The 14,460-nt window shown below is 41.7% G+C and overlaps 1 protein-coding gene across 2 annotated transcripts in view; it reads left to right on the plus strand.

The window, feature by feature from the left end:
* Positions 1-14,460, plus strand: part of LOC100371746 (armadillo-like helical domain-containing protein 3) — a 99,971-nt gene that overhangs the window by 44,667 nt on the left and 40,844 nt on the right. Inside the window, exons 11-17 of one of the 2 annotated variants that reach the window (XM_085498173.1) lie at positions 2,608-2,651; positions 3,288-3,348; positions 3,516-3,562; positions 10,687-10,762; positions 10,871-10,952; positions 12,080-12,181; positions 12,428-12,486. In XM_085498173.1, coding sequence (XP_085354299.1) covers positions 2,608-2,651; positions 3,288-3,348; positions 3,516-3,562; positions 10,687-10,762; positions 10,871-10,952; positions 12,080-12,181; positions 12,428-12,486 — 471 coding nt within the window. The remainder of the gene's footprint in view (positions 1-2,607; positions 2,652-3,287; positions 3,349-3,515; positions 3,563-10,686; positions 10,763-10,870; positions 10,953-12,079; positions 12,182-12,427; positions 12,487-14,460) is intronic. The other variant, XM_085498174.1, reaches the window with a different exon arrangement.

Consider the following 14,460-nt stretch of genomic DNA (forward strand, 5'->3'; position numbering starts at 1 on the left):
ATGTATGTATACGTGTGCCAGCCCTAAATAATGTATGTATAAGTGTGCCAGCCCTAAATAATGTATGTATACGTGTGCCAGCCCTAAATAATGTATGTATACGTGTGCCAGCCCTAAATAATGTATGTATACGTGTGCCAGCCCTAAATAATGTATGTATACGTGTGCCAGCCCTAAATAATGTATGTATACGTGTGCCAGCCCTAAATAATGTATGTATACGTGTGCCAGCCCTAAATAATGTATGTATACATGTGCCAGCCCTAAATAATGTATGTATACGTGTGCCAGCCCTAAATAATGTATGTATACGTGTGCCAGCCCTAAATAATGTATGTATACGTGTGCCAGCCCTAAATAATGTATGTATACGTGTGTCAGCCCTAAATAATGTATGTATACGTGTGCCAGCCCCAAATAATATATGTATACATGTGCCATCCCTAAATAATGTATGTATACGTGTGCCAGCCCTAAATAATGTATGTATACGTGTGCCAGCCCTAAATAATGTATGTATACGTGTGCCAGCCCTAAATAATGTATGTATACGTGTGCCAGCCCCAAATAATGTATGTATACGTGTGCCAGCTCTAAAGAATGTATGTATATGTGTGCCAGCCCTAAAGAATGTATGTATACGTGTGCCAGCCCTAAATAATGTATGTATACGTGTGCCAGCCCTAAATAATGTATGTATACGTGTGCCAGCCCTAAATAATGTATGTATATGTGTGCCAGCCCCAAATAATGTATGTATATGTGTGCCAGCCCTAAATAATGTACATGTATGTATACGTGTGCCAGCCCTAAATAATGTATGTATACGTGTGTCAGCCCCAAATAATGTATGTATACGTGTGCCAGCCCTAAATAATGTATGTATACGTGTGCCAGCCCTAAATAATGTATGTATACGTGTGTCAGCCCCAAATAATGTATGTATACGTGTGCCAGCCCCAAATAATGTATGTATATGTGTGCCAGCCCTAAATAATGTATGTATATGTGTGCCAGCCCCAAATAATGTATGTATATGTGTGCCAGCCCTAAATAATGTATGTATATGTGTGCCAGCCCCAAATAATATATGTATATGTGTGCCAGCCCCAAATAATATATGTATATGTGTGTCGGCCCCAAATAATATATGTATATGTGTGCCAGCTCCAAATAATGTATGTATGTATATTTGTGTCAGCCCCAAATAATGTATGTATATGTGTGCCAGCCCCAAATAATGTATGTATATGTGTGCCAGCCCCAAATAATGTATGTATATGTGTGCCAGCCCTAAATAATGTATGTATACGTGTGCCAGCCCTAAATAATGTATGTATACGTGTGTCAGCCCCAAATAATGTATGTATACGTGTGCCAGCCCTAAATAATGTATGTATACGTGTGCCAGCCCTAAATAATGTATGTATACGTGTGTCAGCCCCAAATAATGTATGTATATGTGTGCCAGCCCCAAATAATGTATGTATATGTGTGCCAGCCCCAAATAATGTATGTATATGTGTGCCAGCCCCAAATAATGTATGTATATGTGTGCCAGCCCTAAATAATGTATGTATGTGTGGTAGCCCCAAATAATATATGTATATGTGTGTCAGCCCCAAATAATATATGTATATGTGTGCCAGCTCCAAATAATGTATGTATGTATATTTGTGTCAGCCCCAAATAATGTATGTATATGTGTGCCAGCCCCAAATAATGTATGTATATGTGTGCCAGCCCTAAATAATGTATGTATACGTGTGCCAGCCCTAAATAATGTATGTATACGTGTGCCAGCCCTAAATAATGTATGTATACGTGTGCCAGCCCTAAATAATGTATGTATACGTGTGCCAGCCGTAAATAATGTATGTATACGTGTGCCAGCCCTAAATAATGTATGTATATGTGTGCCAGCCCCAAATAATATATGTATACATGTGCCATCTCTAAATAATGTATGTATACGTGTGCCAGCCCTAAATAATATATGTATACGTGTGCCAGCCCTAAATAATGTATGTATATGTGTGCCAGCCCCAAATAATATATGTATACATGTGCCATCCCTAAATAATGTATGTATACATGTGCCAGCCCTAAATAATGTATGTATACGTGTGCCAGCCCTAAATAATGTATGTATACGTGTGTCAGCCCCAAATAATGTATGTATACGTGTGTCAGCCCCAAATAATGTATGTATACGTGTGCCAGCCCCAAATAATGTATGTATACGTGTGCCAGCCCTAAATAATGTATGTATACGTGTGCCAGCCCTAAATAATGTATGTATATGTGTGCCAGCCCTAAATAATGTATGTATACATGTGCCAGCCCTAAATAATGTATGTATACGTGTGCCAGCCCTAAATAATGTATGTATACGTGTGCCAGCCCTAAATAATGTATGTATACGTGTGTCAGCCCTAAATAATGTATGTATACGTGTGCCAGCCCTAAATAATGTATGTATACGTGTGCCAGCCCCAAATAATATATGTACATGTGTGCCAGCCCCAAATAATATATGAGCAATATTGTCACAGTCCCAAATAATATATGTTGTCACACAACAATTTGTTTTTCATTGGTTATTAGGGATTAGGATATGTCATTTCTTCTGGATTCAAAGACTTCAATAGGTATGGTTTCTTCCCTGATACTTGGCTATAGGTTCATATGAAAAACACTTACAAAATTAAAAAAAAAACACATAAAAGTTGAACAGTAATATATATATATATATATATATATATATATAATATGTGCTATAATTTTTCATGTGCTTAATAATGTAACAGAAACCCATGTGGTCTCGCACTGATGTTTGTGCAGTATAGAATTTATTTTCAGTAGTGATGCGGTGTATTCTGTGGCCCTTTGAAAATGCAGCAATATTATCTCTCGAACCACTCTATAGATTTTATTGCTTTAATCTTCTTGCATAAGATGTGTAGAAATACCCCTGTCACTTTCACACTCAAACTTTATTGTATCTTCTAACTTGATATCATGTGACCTTCTGACTGTCAATCAAAACTAAGTGAGGATTGCATATACCGGGTACTTGTGGTTTAAACATAATCTTACTCAAAAAACTTACTTTAATGCATACTTTAGAATTTGCACTAATTTCACAATAATATCTTATCAAAGTGTCTACATCATGTCTGAAAATGATGGACGCCATCAATTGTTATTCACACAGTGTCCTCTGTGTATAGTTAGTAACTTATTTAGATAAATTTATGATATAGTATTATTCTCAATGTATGTAGGCAGTTTGAAGTGAAGCATGAACCTGGTAGTGGTGGATTCTTTTCAGCAATAACTAACATGGTAAGTTAATTTCATATTCCCAGTCTGTTATATTACTTGTGTGTTTTTGTAGATCTTTAAATTAAATACCGTGAACATTTATAATGTTCATATCAAAAATGTTTGCATTTCACCATTTGAACAACTTTCATGAAGTAATTTTTTAACTTGTATTTATTTATTTTTAGGTGGGTAGTATGTTTGTGACTGAAGATATGAACCCAGAGCCAGTACGGTAAATATAATTAAGACAGACAATTTCTACAGCATTTGACAGAAAATAGAAAAAAGAGTTGTGAGCTGCTCCATTCACTATGTTCAATTACCCACCATAGACTCTGGTCAGTCAAAATGACTATTTTGAACTGTAAGCATTAATCAGCGATTCTGCCAATGACTGAGAGATAAAATCTAGGTCAGGGGAAACCCCATGACCCCAAGATTTGTTTCTTTTACGCCGCGAACCACGTGACCAAGGGGATAAAGTCTAGCGGCTCTGGCTGGAAAGCCTGCCTTTTCCTGTCCGGGTTTCTGGCTTGGGTTGCTACCGCGGCCAGCGGTAGCCGACACTGTGGCTGGTATGATAAGTTTTTCTTATTATTTTTACCCCCGTGTTGATTTCCCCTTTTGTGTGTATAATTTTTCACAACAAACAAAATAAAACCCTACGACTCAATTTAACCATGTTGTTAGTCCCCGTTCGGACGTAGTCCGAAAACGGGGACTTATGTTTTGTGCGTCCGTGCGTCCGTCCGTCCGTGATCACCTGTATCTCGAACATGCATGGACCGATTAAGTTCAAACTTCACTCATACATCACACATTATATGGGACATATGCACATGCATTTTTTTCATGATCCCATTAACGATAGCCGAATAGCGGTCATTTTAAGGCCGAAAATGCATCAAAATCGCATTTTTTCACCATTCCGGACCCGGATCTCAGTTATGCATGGACGGATTTTGTTCAAATTTGGTACATACATTAAACATAATAGGACCTTGATGCACGTCATTTTTTGTTTTGGATCGGGTTTGAAATGGCCGACTGGCGGCCATTTTGTTTTAAAGAATTCAGTTCTGGATCCGTATCTGAGACATGCCTGCATTGATCGAGTTCAAACTTCACACACACAAGGTACATCATGTCCCAAATATGTATGTGCATTTGTTTCATGATCTCATTATCAATAGCCAAATGGCGGCCGCTTTAAGGCCGAAAATGCATTGAAATCACACATTTTCACCATTCCGGACCTGGATCTCAGTTATGCATGGACGGATTTTGTTCAAATTTGGTACATACATTAAACATAATAGGACCTTGATGCACGTCATTTTTTTTTCCGGATCAAGTTCGAAATGGCCGACTGGCGGCCATTTTGTTTTAAAGAATTCAGTTCTGGATCCGTATCCGAGACATGTCTGGATTGATCAAGTTCAAACTTCACACACACAAGGTACATCATGTCATAAATATGTATGTGCATTTGTTTCATGATCTCATTAACGATAGCCAAATGGCGGCCGCTTTAAGGCCGAAAATGCATTGAAATCGCACATTTTCACCATTCCGGACCCGGATCTCAGTTATGCATGGACGGATTTTGTTCAAATTTGGTACATACATTAAACATAATAGGACCTTGATGCACGTCAATTTTTTTTTTGGATCGGGTTTGAAATAGCCGACTGGCGGCCATTTTGTTTTAAAGAATTCAGTTCTGGATTCGTATCCGAGACATGTCTGGATTGATCAAGTTCAAACTTCACGCACACATGGTACATCATGTCACAAATAGATATGTGCATTTGTTTCATGACCCGCTTAACAATAGCTGAATGATGGCCATTTTAAGGCCGAAAATGCATCAAAATCACGTATTCCAAAACCGGATCTCAGTCATGCATGGATGGATTTTGTTCAGATTTAGTACAATGTGTTGTACATATACAGGTGCATTTCGGTCATGATCTGCTTTGAATGTATATGTCACTCAAATATGAACGGAACGGGGACGTGTCATTGACAATGACTTGTTGGTTTCTTTTCGTCACCTTTTCCAACTGTATTTCGCTTCCCTCATGCATGTCGTGTTCATTTTTATGTTTTATCTATGTATTTAGAAATTGATAGATGTAATGACAGCACCAGAGGCTTGCTGTTTTGTCTCCTCGTTTTTCGAGGCGACTGTGCAGTGGTTATAATCAGAATTTACCAGCATAGAACCTGCATCTGAAATGCTATTTTTGCTGTGACTGCGTGCAGGGTTCGGGGTTTTTGCCTTGAAGACGTGGGTTTTTCACTGGAGTTCTGAGGCCTGGGATGTTTTCCAGAGCCATGCAAAATCGCTGAGACTGACCGCGTCCCTCGTATTTTCACAGCAAGGTCGCACGTCCAGTAAAAATTGGTTAAAGTGAGTTGCATGTTGGCATGAGTGGAAAGTCCTCACACTCGACTACCGCTACTTTGTGTACTGAGACGTTGAGTAGGAGGCCCGACGGTGGACGTACACAGTCTGTTTTTTCAGGCGGTGGTTTACCCAATTTTTACCGGCACCAGCAAGGCTGTGCCCCTGGAGGTCTTTCCTCCTATGGGGCCCATTGCGGGTGCTTCTGTGGATCCGTCCTTGCACGGCGCCGGTTTGCCTCTGAGATGAGGGCTTTGGTTGAAGGACTGTCTGGGCAAATTGCGTCCCTGGAAGTCCAGGTAGATCAGATGCAGTCGGGCCGAGCTGTCTCCACTGCGGCCTCTCGACCAGCAATCAGGGAGAAACACAGAAAGCTTGCTCGCATTAAAAACGTATCTCTCCGGGGATCCCCCCATTCCCAGCCACGACTCTCCCATTGATTTGGGTGAGGCTGAGGCTAGTTGCACCGGGTCCCCTCCAGGACCTCAGGCACTGAATGCCAACTGGGATGCTGGCAGCCAAGCCTCTGATTTCGGGACAGGGCTTTCAGGTCAGGGCAGGTTGCGCCTCCCCCCTACTACTCAGGAATTTACCCTTGAGTCTGGGCTCCGCTGTAGGTTTGACTCCCTTCTTGCCGACCCACGGGCATCCTCAGAGGGAACCGACCCTGTCATGAGATGTTGGTCAGCCACGGAGGAGGTAACGCCTCGGCCCCCGGGTGGGGTAAATCTTATGCAACTCTTTCCGCTGAACCAAACGCTACCTGGTCGGTGTGGTTTCGGGATCAGACCCCAAAGTGTGGGATGAGACCCAAACACCCCCAACCAGATCCCAAGGCTCAGCCTGAGACCACCCATCACGCCCTGAGGGCAGAGTTGCTGAGGTGCTTTATTGTGCACCCCCAGGACCTCAGAGGCAGAATGCCCCAGCCTCCTAGACAAGGCGACACATTTACTGGTGGTCCACCGCACAGCTACGTGCGACATCCTCCAGTGTTACCTGGCTCTCCTGGCCGGGGCTACCACCGTGCAACAAGACGCGGTCTTAGATGCTTGTCAGGGAGTACGTCACTGCCTCAGTCACGCAGGCTGGACATCTTCCACTCTCTTTGATGTGGAGATGGCGGGTGTAGTCCCGGAGCTTCGGAGTGCAACGAACTGGAAGGTTCAGGTCGAATCTGCTAGCCAGTTGGCCACTGCCAAGGATAAACAGAGGGCGCCCCAAGCACAGAAAACACATCGCCCTAAGGTGACGTCCGATAACCAGAGTCAACCAGGAGGCAAGCACTCATACCCTTTCGCGGGAGGGAAAAGTAGCGGCGTGATCCCAGGGAAGAAGGGACTAGGTGGTGGCTCCTCATCCTCCTTGGGCGGTCGTCCACCCTGGCAGCGGGGAAGCATGTTTGACGCTTACCTTTTGTGACCGGGGGCATGTGTTCGGTGAGTGGCCAGGTCACAATTTAGTGACTACTTCAGGCCTTGGTGAAACTCACCTCGTGGGAGAAGAGAGCACCCACCTCGCAACTGCCGAACCCATGGCCACATATCCCTGTCGCACACAGATTGCGCCGGTGTAGTCCGGTTTGGAGGCGCCGGGTGACCGATCCCTAGACTTTCCAGGTGGTGACGCACGGTTACAGGATACCGCTGAAATCTCCATTTCCCCCGTCAGTGTCTCTTCCATTGGGGGCACTGCCAGGGGTCCGGCAATCAGACAGGAAGTAGACAGTTTGCTGGAAAAGGGTGCCATACACCAGGTAGATCAGGCGGCATTAAGTCGAGGCTTCTACTCAAATGTGTTCGTAGTACCAAATCTATAGGTGGCGGGCGTCTAGTTCTGGACTTAGGCAGACTGAATCAGTACGTGCTCCTCGATCGGTTCCACATGGAGATGCCATGCAGCGTTCTTCTCTCCATTCACCGTTTCGACTGGCGAGCCTCACTAGACTTAAGCGGGGCATACCTGCACATATCGATGCACCCGGCGAGTTGCCATCTCCTTCAAGTCACCCAGCTGGGCCAAGTATTTGAATTTCGCGTGCCCCCCCTCGGATTATGCACAGCCCCCTACGTTTCACCAGAATGGATGGAACAGGTGGTGCTGCTGCTTCACCAAACAGCGGTACACATCAGTCCGTACCTAGACGACTGGTTATTACATAACCCAAACAAGGAGTTATTAGCCGAGCAAGTAAGGCTAACACAGGATTTACTTCACCAGTTGGGCTCTTTAGTAAATCAGACAAGTCCCATCATTACCCAACGCAACAGTTGGTGTTCCAGGGCATGGAGTTCGACACAGAGGTAGGCTTGGTATACCTATTTCAAGCGTATTACTTGGCGCTGGGCAGCCTAGCTGAACGCCTAGTCAGGGTTCCCTCAGTGTCCCTCCGGGAACTAATGCGGATCATTGGAATGATGACCTTGGTTCGAAGGGTATTTCCCCAGGCTGCATTAAGCAGCCGCCCGGTACAACGCTTGTTGCTACAACACCGAGCTAACCTACGGGAACTAAAACTACGGGTTTTGACCTCTGACCAAGCGAAGGAAGCCCTGCCCTGGTGGTCGTCACTGGCCCTTGGATGCACTCGCCGCAGCTATGACTCTGGTAACAGATGCCTCCCTCCAAGGTTGGGGAGCGCATCTATTGGAAGAACAAGCCAAAGCCCTGCATTAGTTGCGGGACCGCCATATCAACCGGCTCAAACTGAAAGCACTACCACACTTTCTACCCATAGTTCGAGATTACAGAGTCCTGCTCCCCAAAGGCAATACAGCGGTAATCTCTTTCAACAGGGGGGGGGGGGGGGTCCCCATCGCTGTATGTCCTGGCAGAGCAAATACTTCTTTCGTGCCTGGAATACAATGTGCAGCTAACCACACACCACCTTCCAGGGGTGAGGAACAGTCTGGCAGACGCCCTTTCAAGGCGGCTCCATCTCCAGAACACGGAGTGGCAGATACCCCAATGGGTAGCCTTCAGGCTGTTTTAGCTGTGGGACGGTCCAAAGATAGACTGGTTTGCCACACCCCGGAACGCCAAGCTCCTGACATATGCAACACTCCTGCTGACTCAAGGAGCCTGGGCCAGGGTCATTTTGCTGATCCCATGGACCCACATACATGTAGATGTGTAAGCCTTCCCTCCCTTCCTGCTAGTTCACCGGGCACCGGAGAAAACTTTGACAGGTGCACACCTGCATATTGACATTGGTTGCACCCAATTGGCCAACCAAGGCCTAGTCTCCACTTCTGTTGGAAATGTTAGTCAAAACACCAGTAGTTCTTCCTGACCTACCGGACCTACTGTCCCAACCGGATGGCGCACTACCAACGAGCCCAGCAGTGTATCACTTACATGCATAGAGGCTCTCAGTAGACTCGCACAGATGAAAGGTTTATCTGAGTGGGCTGCCAATGTCCTGGCCAGGGTGAACAGGGATTCCACCAACGCTGTCTACATTTCTAGGTGGAGAACATACACTGATTGGTGTAGCGGAAGGGAGATTGATCCATACCATCCCTCTATTGGCCAGGTAGCAGACTCCTTCGTCCACCTGTTTGACGAAGTGGGTTTGTCCTACGCAGTGATCGTTGGCTACAGGTCAGCCTTGTCCCCCACCATTGAGAATGCTTTGGGAACAAGACTAGGCGATTGTCCTGTTATTAGGAGACTATTTACTGCTTTCCATATCAGAGGCCGAGACCCCGTACAAGGTAACCACCTAACTAGGATTTGTTGGCTGTGTGCTCTCCGATCAGCACCACTCAAAATTTTGACGTGGAAAACAGTCTTTCTACTCAGGTAGGCGTCGGTCAGAACTGGGGGCATTGTCCTTCTCGGAGGAGTGTACCGCCCTTATGGACAATCAAGTTGTGCTAAAGACACGAAACGGGTTTCTCGCCAAGAACCAAATCCCAGGACACGATCCTCAGCCGATCGTCATCCCCCGGCTGTCAAATATTGTCGGCCCAGAGGGTCAGAAGGAATTGCTTCTCCGCCTGGTATGAGCACTAAGTTGCTATGAAAACCGTACTAGGGATTCAAGACTGGGTGCCAAGCACATGTCTTTGTGTTACGGCCCAGACAGGCAGGATAGGCCGGCCTCCGACTTCCATCGTCAGGTGGATTACTGTGACTGTATTAGAGGTCTATAATACTTCAACTTCCTTGACACAGAGCTTGCAGAGACACCAAGTACGAGCGCATAAGGTCCGTGCGATTGCTAACTCACTCGTGCTAGCGTCAGGCACGCCCCTTGAACATATACTGAGGGCAGGCTTCTGGAGAACGTAAACGTCTTTATCAATTACTACCTAAGAGATACCCAATCCATTGAGGAGGGTCTTTTTAGGTTGGATCCCGCCTTAGCGGGTCAGACTCTGGTTGCTGACCCAGCCCGAACGACCACAAGGGTCCCTGCGCATAGGCTATAAGTCGGTCTCAGCGTCTTTGCGGACAGATTTTTCTACCCTCTGCACTCCTTGGAAGTTTCCAGGTCTCGCTTTTCAACCTATGTCCTCATTCAGAACTGTTTTGGTCTTTACTTCGAAAGCATACTACCCCCTGAATTGGGTTTGGGTCTAGCTTTTTTGGGCACACCGAACCCAGTCACCGCAGCAGCATTTTTGGCAAAAAAACAAGTTTGATTGCTTTGATACTGTACATATTGTTCATTTTTTTTAATGATATCTTCTGTTCTTAATTGAAATGTGCATTGGAATGGGCATTTCTAACAGCGGAGCTATCTCAGCCGAAAGGCTGCTTGTATTTACACACGATACACGCAGTTCTGTTATCAGTAAAGTCACCAGATTTCAGTCACTTTCATAGTTTAGTGTAACATACACGTAATTTTTACTTCAATTATAGCTTTGCAATACAGGATTTGTCATTGACAAAGATTTCACTTTTTATTAATGAATGTGCTGTTTGTTATTTTGCAGGGCTAATGACTCAATACTACTAGCTATGTATGAGGCTGTACATTTGAACAGAAATTTTATCACAGTATTAACACATGTATGTATAACTCAGTAACATATCTAATTGTAACAGCAAAACTAACCAATGTTTGGAGAATGTACACATATCTCTGCCTTTATCATAAGATATGCATTCATTTTACAGAATCACACTGAGTCAACTCCTAGCCCACCAAGTCCAACACAAAATAAACAACATGCTGTAGACGCTGTGGCCCAAGGTAACGGTAATGCATGAAAACTTTATTATTATTTTCAATGATTAGGGTTTATAGTTTAATTTCGGTAATTTTCATTTCATGGCAAAACTGAAAAATTATCAATTCTATGCTATCTTAGCAAGAGTTAACTTACTATTTTACAAAATGTTGTAGTAGTGAAAAGTACACGCTTTCAATGATGACATTGGTGCTGTGTAATCAAGACTAATAATACCGGTAATAAAACTCTGAGAAATATGTTGCTGTGATGTGCACTACAAAATATTTCAGTTTTTGATTGCAATCATCATGATGTGCTACAGCAGCATTTCACCAGTCACACTTAAATCATGATGGAAACTCGGCTTGCTTATTATTTAATTGTGCTATTTGAGAACCCTAATTTTCCCTAAATCAATTTTCCATTTTATTAAAACACTTTCAATAAAACAAAAAAAAATTACTAGACCAACAAAATATTTAATATGCATTTTTATTTTAATGATAATTGTCTTTTTATGTAAAAAATAAGCGTGCAAATAATTTGCATTTCTATAATTGTCAATCACTATAACAGGTGTTCTGAATGTTAACATGCATGTTATACCAGTAACCTCTTTTGTTATGGTATTTTTCAGTTGCCTGCTTTTTTATGGGTGTTTGGTTGGTAAGAATGTCTAATGCCTCTGCTTGTGTCTTTCCTAAACTTCTTATGTCACATGTAGATAACCCAAATATTGCCAAACATTCATTTGGTAGATTGGATGTTGCAGAGGTATTCATTTGGTAGATTGGATGTTGCAGAGGTATTCATTTGGTTTGACATTCCATGAAGGTTTTCAGCAGACAATGTGTTAACTTCACTGAAGCAATAAATTCTGTAGTTAAATTTAAATATTCAGGTCTAGTGGACTAATTAAGTGAAAATAAAACCCTGGTAAACTGTAGTTTCTGAGATGTAGGAGACCATACTACTATATGCATGTAGGGGTGCTGTTAATGATTGCAGATAATGTACATTTGTGCTTTGTAGGTGTCGGTATTCGAAGTTTATCGATCTATATCCTTTAGGAGATTCTATATTCATTTCCATCTTACTATTTTCTTTGACTTCTAAATATAACTTGACAATATTTTTATTCTTCTAATAACAGATGTACATCCAATTGATATGTCACTTGAGAATAGTAGTCAACCAACAAACATACTGGTAACATTTCTTAGGTATTGTTCTATCATACTTCAAGATGTCAAAGGTAAGGTCAAAGTTCAATTGAGATTTGGCTTCTCAGCACATTTAGTAGAAAATTAGTACATAGGGGTTTACAAAGGTCTTACAGTCAAACCTATTAAAACTGAATGTCTAGGGGAATGAGGAAAATGGTTAATTTTAAAAGATATTTTATTCAACCAAGATAAATGAAATTGGGTTTTAGACAAGTTTAGAAAGCTTGGGTTTGTTGTAGACAATCTGTAATCTTGCATTTTTTTTTTATTTTCAGATGACCAAAAGCTTGGTAATGGTAAACTATGTATGATTATTCTCACTTGCATTGCAGAGGTAGGTTCTTGTATTAGTAAACTGTGTATGATTATTCTCACTTGCATTGCAAAGGTAGGTTCTTGTATTAGTAAACTGTGTATGATTATTCTCACTTGCATTGCAAAGGTAGGTTCTTGTATTAGTAAACTATGTATGATTATTCTCACTTGCATTGCAAAGGTAGGTTCTTGTATTAGTAAACTGTGTATGATTATTCTCACTTGCATTGCAGAGGTAGGTTCTTGTATTAGTAAACTGTGTATGATTATTCTCACTTGCATTGCAAAGGTAGGTTCTTGTATTAGTAAACTGTGTATGATTATTCTCACTTGCATTGCAAAGGTAGGTTCTTGTATTAGTAAACTATGTATGATTATTCTCACTTGCATTGCAAAGGTAGGTTCTTGTATTAGTAAACTGTGTATGATTATTTTCACTTGCATTGCAAAGGTAGGTTCTTGTATAAGTAAACTGTGTATGATTATTCTCACTTGCATTGCAGAGGTAGGTTCTTGTATTAGTAAACTGTGTATGATTATTCTCACTTGCATTGCAAAGGTAGGTTCTTGTATTAGTAAACTGTGTATGATTATTCTCACTTGCATTGCAAAGGTAGGTTCTTGTATTAGTAAACTGTATGATTATTCTCACTTGCATTGCAAAGGTAGGTTCTTGTATTAGTAAACTGTGTATGATTATTCTCACTTGCATTGCATAGGTAGGTTCATGTATTAGTAAACTGTGTATGATTATTCTCACTTGCATTGCAGAGGTAGGTTCTTGTATTAGTAAACTGTGTATGATTATTCTCACTTGCATTGCAGAGGTAGGTTCTTGTATTAGTAAACTGTGTATGATTATTCTCACTTGCATTGCAAAGGTAGGTTCTTGTATTAGTAAACTGTGTATGATTATTCTCACTTGCATTGCAGAGGTAGGTTCTTGTATTAGTAAACTGTGTATGATTATTCTCACTTGCATTGCAAAGGTAGGTTCTTGTATTAGTAAACTGTGTATGATTATTCTCACTTGCGATGCAAAGGTAGGTTCTTGTATTAGTAAACTGTGTATGATTATTCTCACTTGCATTGCAAAGGTAGGTTCTTGTATTAGTAAACTGTGTATGATTATTCTCACTTGCGATGCAAAGGTAGGTTCTTGTATTAGTAAACTGTGTATGATTATTCTCACTTGCATTGCAAAGGTAGGTTCTTGTATTAGTAAACTATGTATGATTATTCTCACTTGCATTGCAGAGGTAGGTTCTTGTATTAGTAAACTGTGTATGATTATTCTCACTTGCATTGCAAAGGTAGGTTCTTGTATTAGTAAACTGTGTATGATTATTCCCACTTGCATTGCAAAGGTAGGTTCTTGTATTAGTAAACTGTGTATGATTATTCTCACTTGCATTGCAAAGGTAGGTTCTTGTATTAGTAAACTGTGTATGATTATTCTCACTTGCATTGCAAAGGTAGGTTCTTGTATTAGTAAACTGTGTATGATTATTCTCACTTGCATTGCAGAGGTAGGTTCTTGTATTAGTAAACTGTGTATGATTATTCTCACTTGCATTGCAAAGGTAGCTTCTTGTATTAGTAAACTGTGTATGATTATTCTCACTTGCATTGCAAAGGTAGGTTCTTGTATTAGTAAACTGTGTATGATTATTCTCACTTGCATTGCAAAGGTAGGTTCTTGTATTAGTAAACTGTGTATGATTATTCTCACTTGCATTGCAAAGGTAGGTTCTTGTATTAGTAAACTGTGTATGATTATTCTCACTTGCATTGCAAAGGTAGGTTCTTGTATTAGTAAACTGTGTATGATTATTCTCACTTGCATTGCAGAGGTAGGTTCTTGTATTAGTAAACTGTGTATGATTATTCTCACTTGCATTGCAAAGGTAGGTTCTTGTATTAGTAAACTGTGTATGATTATTCTCACTTGCATTGCAAAGGTAGGTTCTTGTATTAGTAAACTGTGTATGAT

The sequence above is a fragment of the Saccoglossus kowalevskii genome, chromosome 4 (genome assembly GCF_978046115.1).
Source record: "Saccoglossus kowalevskii chromosome 4, keSacKowa6.1, whole genome shotgun sequence".
Classification (NCBI taxonomy): domain Eukaryota; kingdom Metazoa; phylum Hemichordata; class Enteropneusta; family Harrimaniidae; genus Saccoglossus; species Saccoglossus kowalevskii.